The sequence below is a fragment of the Rhinopithecus roxellana genome, chromosome 17 (genome assembly GCF_007565055.1).
Source record: "Rhinopithecus roxellana isolate Shanxi Qingling chromosome 17, ASM756505v1, whole genome shotgun sequence".
Lineage (NCBI taxonomy): Eukaryota > Metazoa > Chordata > Mammalia > Primates > Cercopithecidae > Rhinopithecus > Rhinopithecus roxellana.
The window spans coordinates 79,175,419-79,196,657 of record NC_044565.1 but is presented as its reverse complement, the minus strand read 5'-3'; the positions used below and the strand labels follow the sequence as shown (position 1 = coordinate 79,196,657).

Here is a 21,239-nt window from a genome sequence, read left to right as displayed (position 1 = left end):
AAAAGTATGTTTTCAGGTTTTGCCTCAAAGAAGTTGAGTTTTTCCCCAAAAGAAATGAGTAGTCATACTTTTCTTAGTGGGTATATTCCATAAAGCTTGACTTTCAACATTAAAAAACTTACAAGTATTTTTTACTCTGTTAGATTTAAGGTGTGAATTTAAAACTTCAGTAATGGAGTTAGCCCACAGTTTATTGCTAAATGAAGAAGCTTTGGCTCAAATCACTGAAGCAAAAAGACCGGTTTTTATCTTTGAATGGTTGCGATTTCTTGATAAAGTCTTGGTTGCTGCCAACAAGGTATGGTATTGCTCTTTTTTCCCAGTTGCATTAATGTAAAGAGATTATGTGGTCATGATTCTTAAGAAAACATACATTATGTTTTGGAAAGTTTGTGGGTCACTTATGGAACTTCAGAATATTGCACGAATGGGAATTTAGTGGCAAAACTCAAACCTCGTTTAAATCCAGCTCATTGCCTACCTTCTTTATATCTCTACCTGAGCAGTTCATTGTAACTGGAGAAAAACATGGCTACATGATTGGTGTCACTTTAAATTTATCATCACCCATTGCAAGTGATCTCTCTATGCAGCCTAACAATCCCAGTATCTTCACTTATCTCTCTGAGGAGTCAATAATAGGCTTTTTTTTTTCTTTGTTTTCTTCCTGCATAGTCTCGATTCAGCTTATTTTTTATTGTCTGTGTATTTTATATTCTGTCTTTAAAAGTAGATATGGTCCGGCGTGGTGGCTCACGCCTGTAATCCCAGCACTTTGGGAAGCCGAGGTGGGCGGATCACCTGAGGTCAGGAGTTCCAGACTAGCCTGGCCAACATGGTGAAACCCCGTCTCTACTAAAAATACAAAAATTAGCCAGGCATGGTGGTGGGCGCCTGTAATCCCAGCTACTCGGGAGGCTGAGGCAGGAGAATCACTTGAACCTGAAAGGTGGAGGTTGCCGGGAGCCGAGATCGCACTATTGCACTCCAGCCTGGATGACAAAAGTGAAAACTCCATCTGAAAAAAAAAAAACCGTAGATGCTTCCCTCAAATGTCTGATGATCTTTGGCTGCCTGCTCAAATTTAAAAGTGAATAGTAAAAACTTTCTCAGCAGGGCCAGTCTTTTAAACTGGACTTCACTGTAGGCTGGTCTGGTTCCTGACTGTAGTATTTCAGGTTTCTGTAGGCTGGTTATTCCCCAGAAGATACTTTTCTACTCTCAGGTCTGAAGAGTATATGGCTAGCTGGCTATGTTCTTGGAATTGTGGGAGAAGAGTGGAGACTTTAACATTCAGTATGTGTACTTTCACTGCATATCTCTGTTTTCAGTGCAGTTTTCCCAGACCGCAACTGTGCCTGGGGGCTCCTAGTCTAGACATAACGGTATTTCACTCTTCCCAGAGAATAAGGTTTCAGTCTGCTTCCATAATGGAGAAGAAGAGTCTTACTGCTTCTTAGACTCAACCATTCCCTCTCTCTCAAGGTACAACTTCACTCCCACCTCCAAAAGCACCTAGGGCCTAAAAATACCACGATCTCTTAGGGGGTCCTGTGTAGTAAGTTAGGTCATTTCTTAGCTTTCCCTGTTGGGAACACTTGGTTTCCAAATATTGTGCTGATTCTTTTTCCTATTTTCTTTACCCTTTGGATTTGTGCTTTGTTGTTATTGTTCCTCTTGTTGCCCTTTAGTATGGTTTTAATGGAGTTTCTATAGAAACAGTTAATGCTTGACCTAATGTAAATGAGTTAATAGGTGCAGCACACCAACATGGCACATGTATGCATATGTAACAAACCTGCACTTTATGTACATGTACCCTAGAACTTAAAGTATACTAATAATAGCAACAACAACAAAAAGAAACAGTTAATGCATGGATTCACTTGTAATCTTTAACTAGAAGTTTCTGTTTTCTCTTAAATCCCCTGCAACCGGGGATTTACTTCCACTCCACTGAAACAGCTCTTGTCCAGCCATCAGTGGTCTGGGCAATCAGTGGTCAGTATTCTGTCTTATTTGATCCATCTCCATCTTTTCACCTCGAAACACTTAAAACATCTTTAATTTTGTTGTGAAATTGATAAATACAAGAGTATATAAAACATAGTTATGAAACATAATATGAATATCTATACATCCTCCACCCAAATTAGAAAATAATATTGTTTTCATTGTTTTGCACAGTTTGTGTGAAGTTTTCTTCCTCTTCGTGGCTTCCCAAGACACTGTTAGGTTTTGGTTCCTCTCCCACTTCACTAACTACTACTTGTTCTTTTTTAAGTCTTCCTCAGTTCAGGGCATTTTTTAAAAATCTGTACATATTCCCTCAGTGATATCTAATTGTATGATTTTTACTATCATCTATAAAATAGTGATTCCCAGGATAATGTTTACTGTACTTCTTTCTTTCTTACCTAAGTGGCATCCCAGAGTTAACATACCCAAACCAAATTCTTGATTTCTCCTCCCAAACCTGTCTTTTCCCCTATGTTCTCTATCTCAGGAAATGACCATTTCATCCTACTGGTTGCTCGGGGGAAAACCATAGAGTCATTTTTGACTTCCCTCTTTTTCTCAAATTTCACGTCATATTCACCAGCAAATCCTATGGTTTCATCCACAAATAAATCCAGAGTTTACTTGTCTCCATGGTTACCACTATCATCTCTCATCTAGATTATTGCATCTGCTTCCTATTTGCTCATGATGCTTTCCATTTATGGACCTTATAGAGTATTCTTAGAAGTCAGAGTGAGCCTGTTAAAACATTTAAATCACGACCCTCCTCTACTTCAAACTCTTACTCAGAGTAATATACAAAGTTCTTTTACTGAGAGTAACATACAGAGTTCTATAGTGGGGTACAAGAGACTACCTGATCTGGCCCCTTCTGTCCTTCTGACTTCATCTCTTACTACTTTCTCTCTCTTACTCCACTCCAGTCAAACTGGCCTTCTTGCTGTCTTCAAGGATGCTAAGAATGCTCCAACCTCAAGGCCTTTATGCTTGTTCCTTCGGCCTGGAATGTTCTTCCCCTGGGTATCTGCCTGGCTCACCCCTTCACTTCTTTTCAGAGAGAGGCCTTTTCTAATTAATCCACATAAAATAGTAAGCACCCATACTATTCATTTGTTTGTTTGGTAAACTCTATCCCTCCCCACTAGAATGTAAACTTCGTGAGGGCAGGGACTTGTCTGTTTTGTTCACTGTTGCACCCTAGTACATGGCATACATTAAGTACATAATAAATATTGTTTGAATAAATGAATGAATTCTAGGTATTGATTATGGGTAGAGCTGGGTATTTTTTTTCCTGTTGCCTAGGGCTCTTCAGTTTCTTTTGGTTTCATTTGCTGGCCTGTAACTTTATGAACTGCTGACTTTGCTTTTACATGGGAAACCTGTCTGGGTTATAAGACATCAGTTGTCCATACACCCAATATTTTGCATCCTTTGGCTGCTGGTTTATTTCTCAGTAAGTTGATCTCATAACTTTTTGAATCAGAGTCTTCACTTTTATTGGAGCTAATCTTTTGGCTTTGGAAGAGAATGAAGGAGAATATTGAATGTAGGAAAGAATGGCTCATTTCTTACTGAACTTTTCCTTAACTTGAAAATTCTCACGGTTTATGTTTAATACAATACAGATTTTTAATTATTAGAGTGCCTTAAGCGTTAAGTATTTTTTATTTTGATTAAAAGGTAACAAAAAAAATTTTTTAATGATGTTCTTTTAAAAATGTTTTTGTAACAGACCGATGTAAAGGAGAAACAGAAAAAACTTGTCGAACAATTAACTGGATTAATAAGTAGTTCACCTGGACCACCTACACGAAAATTGTTAGCTAAAAATCTCGCAGCCCTTTATAGCATTGGAGATACTTTTACAGTTTTTCAGACACTTGATAAATGCAATGACATTATCAGAAATAAAGATGACACTGCAGCCTACTTACCAACAAAATTGTAAGTACTTACTTTATCAGGGGCACTTGAAGTTTTATTTTTTCTTTCAAGGAAACTTAGTAGGAGACTATGGAACATAAAAACCCCCAGGTGGGTGGAACCTGTGACGTGCTGCTAACAATGAGAGCTCTAAGTGGATTGAGTTGTGATGGGAAGAAAATGAGTTAAATTTTAGGCATGCTGATTCTGGAATACAAATGGGAATGTCCAAATGACAGTGTATAATAGATAGTTGGAAATTCTTGTTGGGATTTTAGAGATTTGTTGGGAATGTAGTTTTGGTGAGTAGGCTGAATCCTTTGATATGAGTAAAGTTACATAGGAGGAGGAGTATATTTGAGAAGAGAAGAGAAGGAGTATATTTGAGAAGAGAAATTCTTGTTGGGATTTTAGAGATTTGTTGGAAATGTAGTTTTGGTGAGTAGGCTGAATCCTTTGATATGAGTAAAGTTACCTGGGGGAGGAGTATATTTGAGAAGAGAAGACGGCTAGGGATACAATTCTAGAACCTCAACATTCAAGGGGCCATGGTCAGTGTAATAGCTTACAGAGGAAATAGATTATTCAAAACCTGGATTCTAATTTTTAGGTCTACTTTTAGGTAGTTACCTGGTATCACTAGGTAACTACCTAGATACATTGTGATTAGATTTTGTGTTTTGTTTAGGACAGATGTAAACCTGAAAAGTTTTAGAGGAGATTAGACAGTTCTAGTACTTTCTAGTTTATTTTGAAGTTTGAAGCTATGTTCACTGCTACTTAGCAAATACACACATAATTTTATAGTTCTGGTTAAGTAGAATTGATTATACATTCATATGTATTTCCAGTGGATCCATGGGTCCTATTTAGGAAATCTCCAATGTATGCTGGCATGTGATGCCAGTCATTTAAAATTTATTATCAGCCTACAGGGTATCAAAAAGCATGAGATTTGGAGTTGAAGAGGTGAAAGTTGGTTCCCTGATTCTACTGTTTATTATGTGTTTGATTGTGAGCTAAATTTAGTTAACCTCTCTTATCTGTAAATTGCTCAGATCACACAGCTTTTATTTATTTTTATTTGTTGGAGTGGGAGTGGCTCGCCTCATGGTAGACCACCTGCCCACTTCCAAGATCCAGCTACACATAGCTATTCGATGATGGGTTCTAGGATTTAGGCACAGGTCTGCCAGACTCCAAAGCATCCACTTTTTTTTTTTTTTTTTTGAGACAGAGTCTCACTCTGTCACCCAGGCTGGAGTGCAGTGGCCGGATCTCGGCTCACTGCAAGCTCCACCTCCCGGGTTTACGCCATTCTCCTGCCTCAGCCTCCCGAGTAGCTGGGACTACAGGCGCCCACCACCTCGCCCGGCTAATTTTTTGTATTTTTTAGTAGAGACGGGGTTTCACTGTGTTAGCTGGGATGGTCTCGATCTCCTGACCTCGTGATCCGCCCGCCTCGGCCTCCCAAAGTGCTAGGATTACAGGCTTGAGCCACCGCGCCCAGCGAAAAGCATCCACTCTTTTTTTTTTTTTTTTTTTGTATTTTTTAGTAGAGACGGGGTTTCACCATGTTCGCCAGGATGGTCTCGATCTCCTGACCTCGTGATCCACCCGTCTTGGCCTCCCAAAGTGCTGAGATTACAAAAAGCATCCACTCTTAACCACCATGTCCTACTTTTGCCTTTAAGCTAAACCCACAGCTATTCACTTACTATTGACCTAAGTGACAGTGGGGTCATTTCTTGCTTCTGAAGAATGTGTTGCTATTAGTTTATTCTTCCGAGTGTTCTGTTAATGTAATTTAGATTAAATTTTACAGGTTTACAAATAGTATAGTATTATTTGTAAATTAAGAGGCAGACACTGTGAGCAATGCAAATTTGTGAGATACATTCCCTGTTTCTGGAGTTTACATTTCCACTGGCAGGACAAGATAGAGACATATAAAATGGTCAAGTTACAACACAGTAAATGATATAATTTTGTCAAAATGAGTGATTGACATTAGTGTTACATATAATGAAAGAAGAGAGGGATTGTTGAGGATTGACATAATTTGGAAAGTCTTCATAGAAGCAAAGCTTAGGGGCTGGGCGCAGTGGCTCACGCCTGTAATCCCAGCACTTTGGGAGGCTGAGGCGGGCAGATCACCTGAGGTCAGGAGTTCGAGATCAGCCTGGCTAATGTGGTGAAACCCCGTCTCTACTGAATATACAAAATGAGATGGGAATGGTGGCACACACCTGTAATCCCAGCTACTTGGGAGGCTGAGGAGGGAGAAGGGCTTGAACTCAGGAGGCGGAGGTTGCAGTGAGCCAGGACCATACCACTGCACTCCAGCCTGGGTGACAGAGTGAGACTTTGTCTCCCCCCCAAAAAAAGAAAAGCTTGGATTTCTTCCCAAATAACGGGTATGATTTATTATGTACATATGTAGATTCTTTTGTATTTTAACAAGAATACAATTTATAGTATTTAACAAGAATACAGTGTAAATATAGTATTTGTTGCAGTTATGAAGGATAAACAAATTGTTTTCGATAGTTGAAATTAAGGATTATAGCCAAATGTGTCCTAGACAAATGCAGATTGATTTCTGAAAATGAGAAAAGTATAATTGTATCATTAACCTGAACGATGACCAATGAAATTGTCACTTCTCACAGGGCTGCAGTGGCTTGTGTCGGAGCATTTTATGAAAAAATGGGGAGAATGTTGGGCAGCGCATTTCCAGAAACAGTGAATAATCTATTGAAATCTCTGAAAAGTGCAGAGGTAAGTTTTACAACCAATATTATTTGAATATTTGCTTGTGGCAAGAGTTAGATGTCAGCTAAAATATGTTTGTTTCTTTTTCTGTCACTGTGGTACTCATATTGCTTAACAAGGAGGTAATTTCAAATTATTACTTGTCCCGTCTTTTAACATACATCAGGGGGAAGAGAAAGAATGCTTTTCTTTGACAATGAGTAGGTTTATGTGTTATTTTTTATTTAGTCCTGTGATACTTTTGGATTGGCCTTTTTTTTCTTCTTTTTTTGGTGCCATAGCTAATGTGTTAATTTTCTGGTTGCTGTAATAAATTACCTTAGACTGGGTGGCTTAAAACAGCAATTTATTGTCTCACAGTTCTGGAAGCTGGAGGTCTGCGATAAAGTGTCAGCAAGGCCATGTTTCCACTGAAGGATCTAGAGAAGAATGCTTCCTTTCGTTCTTATCTTCTAGTGGTTGCTGGAAATCTTTGATCTTCCTTGGCTTATAGATGCATCTCTCCCATCTCTGCCTCCTTTGTCACATAGCCTTTTCCCTGTGCCTGTGTGTTTTGTGTCTAAATTATTTTCCTGTTCAGTGATACCTGTCACTGGACTGGAATTAGATACCTCTTCTGGGAACTATTTGTCTATTCATTCACTAAAAAAGAATTGATAAAATATTATTTGTCAGGCATTAAGCATACAAAGATGGTCCTGACCTCAAAGAACTTACAATCTAGCGGAAGAGATCTGAGTGTGAATAAGCATTGTGATACTCTGTGTGATGAGTACACTGTTAGAAATAACAATAAGCACTATGAGAATATGAATATAAGAGTTTGAGTTAGTCACAAGAAGATGAAGGTTTGCTGTATTTCTGACACTTTTTTTAAATGTGTTGGTTGTTTTCTGCTTCCTCTTTTGTATGGTTTATGTATTTTTTTCTTGACTATTTTATACTTAATATTTTATATTCTGAAAATATTTTATATTCTGAAAGTTTGGATCGTTGAGCTGTATTGAAGCTTTTGAGTCTGTCTTCATGTTCTCAGTATATTGTATGTACTTCAGTAAGTCATAGAAACTTTGGAATATATTTACTTATCACCTAATTTTTAAGAAAGGTATTATTTAATGGAATATTCTTACTTTCCAGGATACTTAATTTTATTGTACTTTTCATTATTTACTGTTTATAATTTGGCGATAAGACCATTAGACCCAAAGAACTTTTGTCTTGGTATGTTCTTGTTTAAATATGGAATTTATTTTACAAAATCTTTTTTTTTTTTTTTCCTATACATGTCTAGTCTCAAGGGCGAAGTGAAATCTTAATGAGTCTGCAGAAAGTTCTAAGTGGCCTGGGTGGTGCAGCAGCTTCCTCTCATCGTGATATTTATAAGAATGCCAGATCTCTCTTGACTGATAGGTCAATGGCTGTTCGATGTGCAGTGGCCAAGGTTAGTACTTGACCAATTTAGAATGCTGCTCCTTATCCTTCTTGCTCTTAAACAGTCAATGATTTTTTTCTTTTAAAATTTTAAATTATGTTTTGTGTTCCAATAGATTAGTTTAATTTTCTAGAATTATATATAATAGTATCACATCCTGAGATATACTTTTGTGCGTATGTATATTCTGGCTTCTTTCGCTTGGTATAATTATTTTGAAATTCATTTATGTTGTATATGTATCCATAGTTCATTCCTTTTTATTGCTGAGTAGTATTTCCTTGTATGGATATGTCACATTGGTTTGTTCACTCACCTGTTACAAACATTTGAGTTGCTTCCAGTTTTGATTATTACAAAAAAAGCTTCTGTGAACATCTGTATATGAGTTTTTGCATGAACATATGCTTTCATTTCTCTTCGGCAAATACCTAGGGATGAAATAGCTGGTTCATAGGGCAGATTTAGTTTAACGTTCAGATAACTACAAAACAGTTTTCCAAAGTACTTGTGCCATTTTACATCTCTACTAGCAGTGTATGAGAATTTCACTTCCTCCATGTCATCACCATTGTTTGTTACTGACAGTCTTTTTAATTTAAGCCATTCTAATGGATACATATCTCATTGTATCTCATATCTCAATGGTATCTCATTGTGGCTTTAATTTGCATTTCCCTAATGATGAATGATAAGCATATCTTCAGGTGCTTATTTGCCATCCATATCTTCTTTGAAGAAGGATGTGCTCAATCTTTTGTCCATTGTTTTATAGGGTTGTTTTGTAATTACTGACTTTTGAGAGTGTTTTATAGGTTCTTTACATATTCCTTTATCAGATATGTGATTTACAAATATTTTCCCAATCGGTGGCCTGTCTCTTTATTCTCTAAATAGTGCCTTGTAAGGAAAAGACGTTTTGAATTTCATCCAATGTATCTGTTTTTCTTATATGAATTGTGCTTTTGGTGTTGTATCTAAGGAAACATTTTGTAAACCAGGGTTTGTCCTGTGTTTCCTTCTAGAGGTTTTATAGTTTTATACTTAGATATATGATCCATTTTGAGTTAATTTTTGTATATGGTGCAAGGTTGGAATCACATTTTTTTGTTTTTTGTTTTCAATATGGATATCCACTTCTTCCAGTGCCATTTCGAAAAGCCTGTCTTTTCTTCGCTAAGCTCCCTTTGCTCCCTTTGTGGAAAATTAGTTGTGTGTATATGTATAGGTATAATTTTGGACTCTGTTCTGTTTTATTGATCCATTTGTCTATCTTGATGCCAACAACACTTTTCTTCATGACAGTACCTTTATAGTAAGTCTTGAAATCAGGTGCTGTTAGTCCTCCAACTTTGTTCTTTTTCAAAATTGTTTTGCCTAGTCTAGGTTTGTCAATGTCTACAAAAAGACCATGCTGGGATTTTGATTCAGGTTACATTGAATTTGGAGAGAATTGCCAATATCCTAACAATATTAAGTCTTCCACCCTATGAACATACGTGATATATCTCTCCATTTATTTTGGTCTTTAATTTCTCTTAGCAAAACATCTTGTAATGTTAAATGTGCAGATCTTGACAGAATACAAATAAGACTGGGAAAATATGAATAAAATCATGAATTATATCAATGTCAACATCTAGGCTAGCGTGGTGGCTCACACCTGTAATCCCAGCACTTTGGGAGGCCGAGATGGAAGGATCACCTGAGATCAGGAGTTCGAGACCAGCCTGGCCAACATGGCAAAACCCCATCTCTACTAAAAATGCAAAAATTAGCCAGGCGTGGTGGCATGTGCCTGTCAAATCATTTTTCAGCATCTGTTGAGATAATGATTTGTTTTTTCTTTTTTAGTTTGCTACTGTCGTGAATAACATTGATTAGTTTTACAATTTTAACCAATATTGCATTCTTTTTCTTTTTTTTTTTTTTTTTTGAGACAGAATATCCCTCTGTCACCCAGGTTGGTGTGCATTCTTCTGCCTCAGCCTTCCAAGTAGCTGGGACTACAGGCGCACACCACCACACCCGGCTAACTTTTTTTGTATTTTTGGTGGAGACAGGGTTTCTCCATATTGGCCAGGCTGGTCTCGAACTCCTGACCTTGTCATCTGCCCTTCTCGGCCTCCCAAAGTGCTGGGATTACAGGCGTGAGCCACCGCACCCGGCCCAATATTGCATTCTTAAGATAAATCTCACTTGGTCATGATATATTATCTTTATTATATATTATTGTATTAGAGTTGCTAGAAGTTTGTTTAGAAATGTGTATCTGTGTTCATGAGGGATATGGGTATATAGTTTCTTTTTCATGTAGTGTCTTTGTTAGGTTTCAGCGTCAGGGTGATACTAGCATTATAGGATTAGTTGGAAAGTTCCCTTCGATATTCTGGAAGAGTTTGTATAGAATTGGTATTGTTTCTTACCTGAACATTTTGTTGAATTCACTGGTGTAGCCATCTCCTAGAGTTTTTTTTGAGGGAAAGATTTTGAAGTACAGAATCAAAATTTAACACAGATATTGGGCTATTCAGGTTATCTGTTTCTTGAGTGAATTGTCTATTTCCTCTAAGTTGTAAACTTTATTGGCATAAAGTTGTTCACATATTCTCTTTAACTTTTAAAACATGTTGGATCTGTAGTGATTTGACCTCTCTCATTTCTAATTTTGGTAATTTGTATTTTTACTGTTTTGTTTTTCCTGATCAGCCTGACTAGAGATTTATCAAATTTATTAGTCTTCTTAAAGAAGCAGCTTTGGTTTCATTTCTATTATTTTTTAGTTTCCTAGTCATTAATTCCTTTATTGTTTCCTTTTTCAGCTTACTTTGTGTTGAATTTGCTCTCTTTCATCTAGTTTTTTTTTTTTTTGAGACGGAGTCTCGCTCTGTCGCCCAGGCTGGAGTGCAGTGGCCGGATCTCAGCTCACTGCAAGCTCCGCCTTCTGGGTTCACGCCATTCTCCTGCCTCAGCCTCCCGAGTAGCTGGGACTACAGGCGCCCGCCACCTCGCCCGGCTAGTTTTTTGTATTTTTTTAGTAGAGACGGAGTTTCACCGGGTTAGCCAGGATGGTCTCGATCTCCTGACCTCGTGATCCGCCCGCCTCGGCCTCCCAAAGTGCTGGGATTACAGGCTTGAGCCACCGCGCCCGGCCTCATCTAGTTTTTTAAGGGTGAAGCTGAGATTATTGATTTGAGACCCTTCTTCTTTTCTAATGTGGTAGTTTAGTGTTACATGTTTCTTCGTTACTGGAAACTCTCTCAAAGCAGTAGGCTGGGACAATTGTAGGGTTCATCTTGTTTTTTCCTCATCTCTTAAGGGTACCTGAAGATGCTTCATTGCCTGAGGTCCAGTGTCTTGAAAACTTGTTTCATTTATTTTGTCAAGTGTTTTGGTTATCTCAAGAGAGGCGGTGAGTCTGGTTCTTGCTATTCCATCTCTGGAAGCAGATGTTGTAGGATGTTATTTACTTTTTTGTTTTTAATTCCAGTGTCTACTAGAACTACAGAATGAAGCTGTATTTATGTGGACTGCTGAACTAGAAAATATAGCCACTCTCTGCTTTAAGGCTTTGGAAAACTCAAATTATGGGGTACGAGTGGCAGTGTCTAAACTTTTAGGAACAGTCATGGCCACGGCATTAATGCCAAAACAGGCAACAGGTATTGTGTTTGCCCTTGATTTAGACTATAACAGACCTATTTAGTTATTACATATAGGCAGGTCACTGTAATGGATTTAAATTTTTAGGTATCTTTGTCTACTTTTTCATAAAATGAAAGAACCTGGCTGGGCGTGGTGGCTCACACCTGTAATCCCAGCACTTTTGGGAGGCCAAGACGGTTGGATCACGAGGTCAGGAGTTCAAGACTAGCCTGGCCAAGATGCTGAAACCCCGTCTCTACTAAAAATACAAAAATTGGCCAGGCGCAGTGGCTCAGGCCTGTAATCCCAGCACTTTGGGAGGCTGAGGTGGGTGGATCACAAGGTCAGGCGATCAAGACCATCCTGGCTAACTCGTGAAACCCCATCTCTACTAAAAATACAAAAAATTAGCCGGGCGTGGTGGCGGGCGTCTGTAGTCCCAGCTACTCGGGAGGCTGAGGCAGGAAAATGGCATGAACCCGGGAAGCGGAGCTTGCAGTGAGCCGAGATTGCACCACTGCACTCCAGCCTGGGCGACAGAGTGAGACTCCATCTCAAAAAAAAAAAAAAAAAATACAAAAATTAGCTGGGCATGGTGGTACGCGCCTGTAATCCCAGCTACTCAGGAGGCTGAGGCAGGAGAATGGCATGAACCCGGGTAGCAGAGGTTGCAGTGAGCCGAGGTCGCGCCACTGCACTCCAGCCTGGGTGACAGAGCAAGACTCCATCTCAAAAAATTAAAAAAAAAAACAACAACAAAAAACCCAAATGGCATTTTCCTTGATATAGTCACATTTTTTGTGATGATAATGTATAGGATATCTAGCAATTATGCTGGACATATAAGCATACAAGATTTATGAAATGATTTTGGATAATGTATAAAGTACTGGAATCTGGTACTTTATTTGCTATTTATTTTCAGTCTCTGATGAGTAGATCCCCATTTGTACCACAGTATTAATTTTTAATTTTTCCTGATTATCATTATAAACAGAATCAGAGGCAGCACTGAGTTTTCAAATTACTCTTGCTTTGCTTCACAGTTCCATAGAGATATCTCAGGGGTGCCTGTGAGCAGATGCTGAGTTAACTTTGCCCCAGTCTTGTCCTCACCTCTACCCCACCTCTGTATCATAGAAACAGAACCAGATGTTTTAGGTTCAAGTCCTGTCTCTTGTATTTATTAACTGTGAAACCCTGTTTCACTTCTTTGAGCTTTGATTTCTTCATCTTTAATGATAATTATTTCAGTAGATTATGATGATGATGTAATGTTTTAAAGTACTGACTATGTGCCAGGGCACTGAATTACGTGTATTACAAAATTTATTCCTCCTAAAAGCCCTGTGAATTATATGTACTGTTGTTATTACTGTTTTATAGATGAGGAAATTGAGACTTAGATTCTGTAACTAATTTTCTAAAAACTGTTCTGTGTCGGAAATGAAATTCATATCCCGGGCAGCCAAATACCAAAGCTTGCATTCTTAGCCATGAGCTTTATACCTCCTCTACAGAAGTTTTGTGAGGATTGCATTTGCTACTATATGTGGAAGGACTTCATAAAATGTGAAACTCTATACCAGGGATGCTGATTCAGTTGCATTCCCAGTAACATTTTCATCTATTGGTAACTGCTGTGTAGAAAGCACTGTGATGAGAAAAGTTTTTTGTGTCCACCTCAGGCAGGAATGAGAACTGAGATCAGTTAGTAGTATTTGCTGTGGGTACGCTTTATCCTTATTGTGTTACACATAGTATTGTCATTATTATTAGACTGTTTTGCATAGATTTATTGAATTGCTTTTATTTCTAGCTCTTTCCATTTTTCTGAGCATTTTTTGCTTTGGAATTGAATTCAGGTTTACAAGTACATTGAAAGTTTTAAGAAAAAAATTATAAGGAAACTAAACCATTTCCCCATTGTAGTAACATATCCTTAAAAATAATTACTTGAATTATTAAGCTAGAGTGCTGCAGAAATATATTTGCTCATACTTTTATTTTTCTTCCTGAAAGTAATGCGTCAGAATGTGAAGCGAGCAACATTTGATGAAGTCTTAGAACTCATGGCCACAGGATTTCTGCGTGGAGGATCAGGTTTCTTAAAGAGCGGTGGAGAAATGTTAAAAGTTGGAGGGTCCGTTAATCGTGAAGTGAGAGTTGGAGTTACGCAGGTTTGTAACATATATGTGTAAAATAATTTTGGCTGGGCGTGGTGGCTCATGCCTGTAATCCCAGCACTTTGGGAGGCTAAGGTGGGCGATAGCCTGAGGTCAGGAGTTTGAGACCAGCCTGACTAACGTGATGAAACCCCGTCTCTACTAAAAATACCAAAAAATTAGCCAGACGTGGTGGCGCATACCTGTAGTCCCAGCTTCTCAGGAGGCTGAGGTAGGAGGATCACTTCAACCAGGGAGGTGGAGGTTGCAGTGAGCCAAGATCATGCTACTGCACTCTAGCCTGGGTGACAGAGGGAGACTCCGTCTCAAAAAAAAAAAAAAAAGATTTTGTTCATATCACTTATGAAACTTCATGGAAGACTGTTATGAAGTAACAGCTAATGGAGAGATTTTTAATATTGTCTGGTTTCTTTCGAAATGTTTCTTTTACCAAATGAATGAGTTACATTCAAATTCCAAATTACATGCTTATATGGAAATTCAATAGATATTTAATGATACATAAATAAACCTGTGTCTACTATATTTGTGTAAATATCTTTAAATAAAGTTCCTATGTTTTGCTTAACAGAAAATCAGATATAAAATAATTCAGTTTTCATTGAAACTGAGGTAGCTTGAGCATTTAGATTTTAATATTCTCCAACAACCCTGTACCTAAAAATATTGGTTAATGCTTTGATTGGATTTTCTATCAGTGTTTAATCACCAATGTAATTATACGATTATATCTGACTTGGAATTATAATTTCAAATAGCAACACCAGACACGAGGTTATGGTTAATGATCTAATAATACTTAACACCTAGTAAGTTGAAATGGTGATCATGGTCAAAATCATGATTTCAGTCAAAATCATGACTGTACCTTGATCCCGGAACAAGTATAAAATATTAGTAAACAATGTTTTAACTTACAGAGAAAGTCGTAAGTAAGATTTTATAGCTCTTTAGGATGCTAAGGTTTTCTTGTTTCTGTAACTTGTTACCTCCCAATCACTGGGGTAAATTCAGCTTCCCTTCCCTCTCACTGCTGTCCCTTTGTGTTCTTCATGAAGTTGTTATCTTAAGAACTGTTTTTTAGTCAAAGATACTTCACTAATAATTCCTATTCCAGAAGTAGTAAAAAGATCTCAACTTTAAATTTTCTCTGTTTTAGTCTCAAATATAATTTATTCTGCATGCTGTTATCATTTATTTTTGCAGTTGTTTTATCTTTGATTTCTGTTCAGTAATGTAAGTATATCTGAAGTCGTCCCTTCCTCTATTTACAGGCATACGTTGTTTTTGTGACAACATTGGGTGGTCAGTGGTTGGAGCGCAGCTTTGCCACGTTCCTGTCCCATGTACTTGATCTGGTTTCCCATCCTCGGGCAACACAAACACATGTGGAGGCTGTGTATTCAAGACGATGTGTTTCCTTTATCCTAAGAGCTACTGTGGGCAGTTTGCTAGGTGAAAAAGCTCAGATTGCAGCTGCCAAAGAAATCTGCCAAGCTATTGGAAAACAAATGAAAGCCGTAGGTAAGAATTGGTATCATTATGTGTGTTGATTACCTTAGTCATTTAGTTCTTTATTATTATTCTTAATAAATATCAATAGGACTGACTAGTTTATCTTTCTATGTGTTTTCATACTTATTGACTACTCTTATTTGATATTAAAATCACATAATTACAGTGAAATAGACTTTTTAAAGATTTGGGTGGCATGTTGGTAAGATTGTGTTTTCTGTTTTATTTCTAGCACCTTTGCTGATTTTATAAATTTCCTGGCATGCAGCAGCACAATGGTTGCTGTCTTCAAAGAATAATATATTGTGATCTTTCTGCTTTTAGAGCCTGTTGTTTTATAAACATGTATTTTTATTGTTTCTTTTCCTCCCCTCATAGGCTTAATATGAAAACTTAGAGAGGAACAATTACAGATGGTTATTAGCCCCCATAAGATGCACTGTGAAACTTCGGTTATACATAATTACAAGAAATTCTTTTCTAAAAAGTATCAATTTTATAAATTTTTCAATTTAACAAGTAGTTACTGAGTGAGATTTGCAGAGCAGTAATTCGGGGTTTCAATAATGAATGAGATAAAGTTTCTGCCTTCATGGAGCTTTTAATCCAGTTATAAGCTAAATATAAAAGCAAGGCAAAATATAAATTCTAAAAGACAGTTTAATTTTTTCACAATTAGAAGTATATACTAACTTTAATAAGGCAAATTATATTGCCTAATAGAGGTCTTTTGGAATAAGGATTTAATGAGTAAATATCATCAATAATTTATTTTTCAGATATATATGTATTAAATGTTTTATAAAATTAGTGAAAAAAGACATAAATAGTTGTAGTTTTTGTTGTTGATAATAGCTTACTTAGTAAACTAGTTTTATTTTTTATTTTATATTATTTTATTTGAGACAGAGTGTAGCTCTGCTGCCCAGGCTGGAGTGCAGTGGTGCGATCTCAGCTGACTACAACCTCCGCCTCCTGGGTTCAAATTATTCTCCTGCCTCACCCTCCTGAGTAGCTGTGATTAGAGGCATGTGCCACCACATACCCTGCTAATTTTTGTATTTTTAGTAGAAACAGGGTTTCACCACATTGGCCAGGCTGGTCTTGAACTCCTGACCTCAAGTGATACACCTGCCTTGGCCTTCCAGAGTGCTGGGAGTACAGATATGAGCCACCATGCCCAGTCAGTAAACTAGTTTTAAATGTATAGAGCTAACTGAAAATTATGAATTGTGAATTAAAGAGTGTTTAAATTAATGAGAGATCATTCCTTAGATATGCTAAAATAGTCATCTGTCTTAGATTCACAACTTAAAGAATAATTGGCACATTGATTCACTGAGGAAATGTTTAGTGCCAGAAGCACTGCGCAAAATAGTGGGAGTAAAATAGCAAGCCAGATGCATACAGCACCCGTCCACAGGGAGCTTAAACTTTAGCAATCAAAAGCTAGAGTTTATGCTTTTCCAAGTCCAGAAATACCTAAAAACAAAAGAGTTATTTGGTCAGGCATGGTGGCTCATGCCTGTAATCCCAGCATTTTGGGAGGCCAAGATGGGTCAATCACTTGAGGCCAGGAGTTCTTCGAGAACTGCCTGCCCAACATGGTGAAATCCTGTCTCTACTAAAAAATACAAAAATTAGTTGGGCGTGGTAGCATACACCTGTAGTCCCAGCTATTCAGGAGGCTGAGGTGGGAGGATTACTTGAACCCAGGAGGCAGAGGTTGTAGTCAGCTGAGATGGCACCACTACACTCCAGCTTGGGCAACAGAGCAAGGCTCTGTCTCAAAAAAAAAAAAATTTAATTACAGTCCTCAATTTATTAATCTGTTATATCCTATTATTCTGTATTATGTATTTTATAGTCTGTTAATTCATAATGATGCAAAAAAGAAAGTTTTACTATCATTTAAAGCTTCTTAATGTTAAGGTCATAAATTTGTTATTTGATTTTTTTTTAAGTCCCGAAAGCAGAATTAAATATAATGATACATATTGGGGATTTGTGGGCCAGAATGTATTCTCAATTAGTAATTTGGCAAGGGATCTTTAATTGTCTCTTGTCAAACACATTTCAATTCTAGTGGAAGCTGAAAGGTTGGGTTAGCGGGCAGCAAGGCTAATGGAACTTTCAGAAGCATTCCAGTAAGAAGTTCTTAAGTCATTTTCCTTATAGATCCGTTTTCTGGTCAGTAATTTGACAGATACCTCCAATATATTGGAACACTTAAAGTAGCAATGGTAATAAAGTAATAATAGCTGCTAACATTTATTGAATGTGTATTATGGGCAGCATTGTGTTAAATTCTTTATTTGCACTGACTTTTTAATCACCACAGTACCATTTGAAATAGGCATGTAAGCCCATTAACAGATAAGGAAATTGGGACAGAAAAGTTGAATATCTTGCCCAGTGTTACAAAACTAATATAACTAGTGGAATTGGGATTTGAACCCGAGTCTTGTTTCTGCAGTATCTGTGCTTTTGTACAAACTGGATTGCTGCTGCTCACTAAAATTAGGTTGTATTCCTGGAAGCAAAGGTATATCTCAGTATATATTTTAGCATTATTATAAAGCCATTAAACAGTGTTTTTAAGTCACTTCAGTGTTTAGTTCTACAAGTTTTCCACTGAGAAATAACTGCATTGTTTTTAACACTGAGACATCAACTGGTATGGCTAAAATCATAAATTGTGTAGACCAAAAAAAAACCATTCAGTTCTTCTGTGTCAAAGACATGATTTTGTGTTTCCAGAAGCAGTAGTGAATGACACAAGTGGAGAAAACAAATCTGGTGCAGCAGACATTGCAGCAAGCCAGCATGTGATGGTCTGTGCCCTCCAGGAACTCGGGAGCCTGGTGCAGAGCTTGAATGCCACCGCATCCCCTCTTATACAAGAAGCATCTATAGGTTTGACATTCAGTTACTTCCTAGCATGTTTTTTTCACTTTTTTCAGTCGTAGGTGTGATTGATATTTAATTCCTGATTAGTTGCTTATCATCATCATTAGCACTTCAGATCATCAGGTTTTACTTAAATTAAGATTCATTGTGATAGGCTGGGCGCGGTGGCTCATGCCTGTAATCCTAGCACTTTGGGAGGCCCTGGTGGACGGATCACTTGAGGTCAGGAGTTCGAGACCATCCTGGTCAACATGGTGAAGGTCTGTCTCTACTAAAAATACAGAAATTAGCCAGGTGTGGTGACATGTGCCTGTAATCTACTTGGGAGGCTGAGGCAGGAGTATTGCTTGAGCCCAGGAGGCATAGGTTGCAGTGAGCCAAGATCATGCCACTGCACTCCAGCCTGGGGGACAGAACGAGTCTCAAAAAAAAAAAAAAGATTCCTTTTAAAGAATATTGAATTAAATGGTTAAATAAAGTTTTGGAACAGAAATCAAAAGCAATTGTGGTAGTTTTTTAATAAAAATTGACTAAAATTTGTTGAAGACTTCTATTAAATTTTACATCAACATTGGATATAATTGTACTATGTTCTTCATAGAAAATGTTCCTTTGAAGTACTCTACTATTTATGAATAATAAATGTAGTTTTAGGCAAAGTTATGGATCTATATGGGTGAAATCATGGTGATTGTGATTTCAGTTATTGTTTTTTAGATAGTCTTTGAGTTTCTGAAATCATTTGGCTTTATTAAAGAGTAATATTTTGAGCATTTCTTTTTTAGGGCTTTTGGAGATTGTGACTTCAGTGCTTCTTCATCCAAGCATGGCTGCCCGACTTGCTGCTGCATGGTGTTTGCGCTGTGTGGCTGTGGCATTACCTTTCCAGCTGACACCATTTCTAGACAGGTGTGCAGAACGGCTCAACAACTTGAAGACCTCACCAGAAGCTGTTAGTGGATATAGTTTTGCAATGGCTGCTTTGTTAGGTGGAGTACATCAGTGTCCTTTGGGCATTCCTCATGCCAAAGGAAAGGTACGACAGAGATCCTAGATTTGTGAATGCTGTCACATGGGCTTTGGTCTTCATAGGAATGCTGCTGTGTTTGATGTTGAATGGGATGGTCAAATAACAGTTTTACTATATTAACATAAAACATAGTGTTCTTACTATAGGGTTAGCAGACCCTAATTATAATTTGATATTTAATTCTGATGTAAGGATAATAGATTTTGTCTAAGTGTAGTAACATGTTATAGTTTATTTTAGAGGGAAAGAATAAAAAAACAGCCTAGGCAACATAGTGAGACCCCTTCATTACAAAAAATTAAAATAAGTTAGCCAATCTTCGTGGTCCTAGCTGCTGGGGAGGATGGGTTGGAAGGATCACTTGAGCCTAGGAGTTTGAGGTTACGGTGAGCTATGAACATGCCACTGTCCTCCAGCCTGGATGACAAACCAAGACCTACCCTGTCTCTAAAAAAAAAAAAAAAAAACCCAACCTTATACTAATATAGTAATTATTTGAAAGTCAGAGCTTTTCTTTCAGCTTTTAGAAATAAAAGTTCACATTGCTATATAGTCAAAGATGTTAGGAGAATATGCTATTGTCATATTTAGCATTTTGATAATGTTTAATAAAAACTGAGTGGTTTTAATAAATTGTGGCTGGACATGGTGGCTCATGCCTGTAATCCCAGCACTTTGAAAGGCGAGGCAGGTGGATCATTTGAGGTCAGGAGTTTGACACCAGCCTGGTTGACATGGTGAAACCTTGTCTCTACTAAAAATACAGAAAAATTAGCCAGGCATTGTGGCCCATGCCTGTAATCCCAGCTACTTGGGAGGCTGAGGCAAGAGAATCGCTTGAACCAAGGAGGCGGAGGTTGCAGTGAACTGAGATTGCACCACTGCACTCCAGCCTGGGTGACAGAGTAAGACTCTGTCTCAAAAAATAAAATAAAAATATGAGTAGCTTTTTTTTTCTCCTTTCTTTCTATTTATGCTACTATCACGGTTTTCTTCTCAGTAATCTTAAGTGTTTATATAAATATGTGAAACTTTACATAGGCAGATTGGGGCTAGAGTTTTAAATTTTTATTTTTTTTTCTGAGACATTAAGCCCAGGTCCATTCATAGGAGTTGCATAGCTACCAATGAAATCCAGACTTCCCTCTCACTTTGTCAAACAGTTGCTTCCTCATTCTCATTTTGCTTAGACTTTCTGTCTTCCCCACACCTGCCATATTCCTCACACCACTTTCATATTTTACATTTGCCTAGAGATCCTTAGGGACTACCCAGTACTCAGAGAGTAAAATATAATCTCCTTTGTCTGATAAACTGCTATCTTATAATTTGACTTCATTCTGTCTGTTCATTCTAATTTCCTATTGCTCTGATTAGACTAGTTATCTTGCTTCCTTCTCTGGCCTTTTTCAGCGTAGAAGCCTTTGCTTTGCTAACCTTGTAGAGTTTCATCTCCCTGCTTATTCAGCTGTACCAAATTTAAGTCTATACTTGCCATTCCATGTGGATGTATACAGCAAAGCACTCAGAACAGGTCTAGCCCATGTGGCCACTAAATAAATGCTATCATTATTGGCACTATTATTCCACATTCAAAGATTTGTTGAACTCCTATTATGCATCTCCCATTGAGCTAACCTTGCCTGGGCATGGTGGCTCAGACCTGTAATCCCAATGCCTAGGGAGGCTGAGGCTGGAGGATCACTTTAGGTCAGAAGTTTGAGACCAACCTGGGAAACATAGCAAGACCCTCTCATACAAAAAAAATGAAATTTTTAAAATTAGCCAAGTATGT

The 21,239-nt window shown here is 37.7% G+C and overlaps 1 protein-coding gene across 8 annotated transcripts in view; it reads left to right on the top strand.

Moving 5' to 3' along the window:
- Positions 1-21,239, top strand: part of HEATR5B (HEAT repeat containing 5B) — a 109,602-nt gene that overhangs the window by 787 nt on the left and 87,576 nt on the right. For 7 of the 8 annotated variants that reach the window (XR_749080.2, XM_030921441.1, XM_030921440.1 and 4 more), the window contains 9 exons: positions 144-298; positions 3,758-3,969; positions 6,621-6,729; positions 8,018-8,167; positions 11,649-11,820; positions 13,826-13,983; positions 15,264-15,513; positions 18,265-18,420; positions 19,200-19,450. Coding sequence is in view for 7 of the 8 variants with exons in the window: in XM_030921441.1 (XP_030777301.1) it covers positions 173-298; positions 3,758-3,969; positions 6,621-6,729; positions 8,018-8,167; positions 11,649-11,820; positions 13,826-13,983; positions 15,264-15,513; positions 18,265-18,420; positions 19,200-19,450 (1,584 nt within the window). In the remaining variant the exon portion in view is untranslated. Of the gene's footprint in view, positions 1-143; positions 299-3,757; positions 3,970-6,620; positions 6,730-8,017; positions 8,168-11,648; positions 11,821-13,825; positions 13,984-15,263; positions 15,514-18,264; positions 18,421-19,199; positions 19,451-21,239 lie in introns of those variants that run through there. The other variant, XM_010373169.2, reaches the window with a different exon arrangement.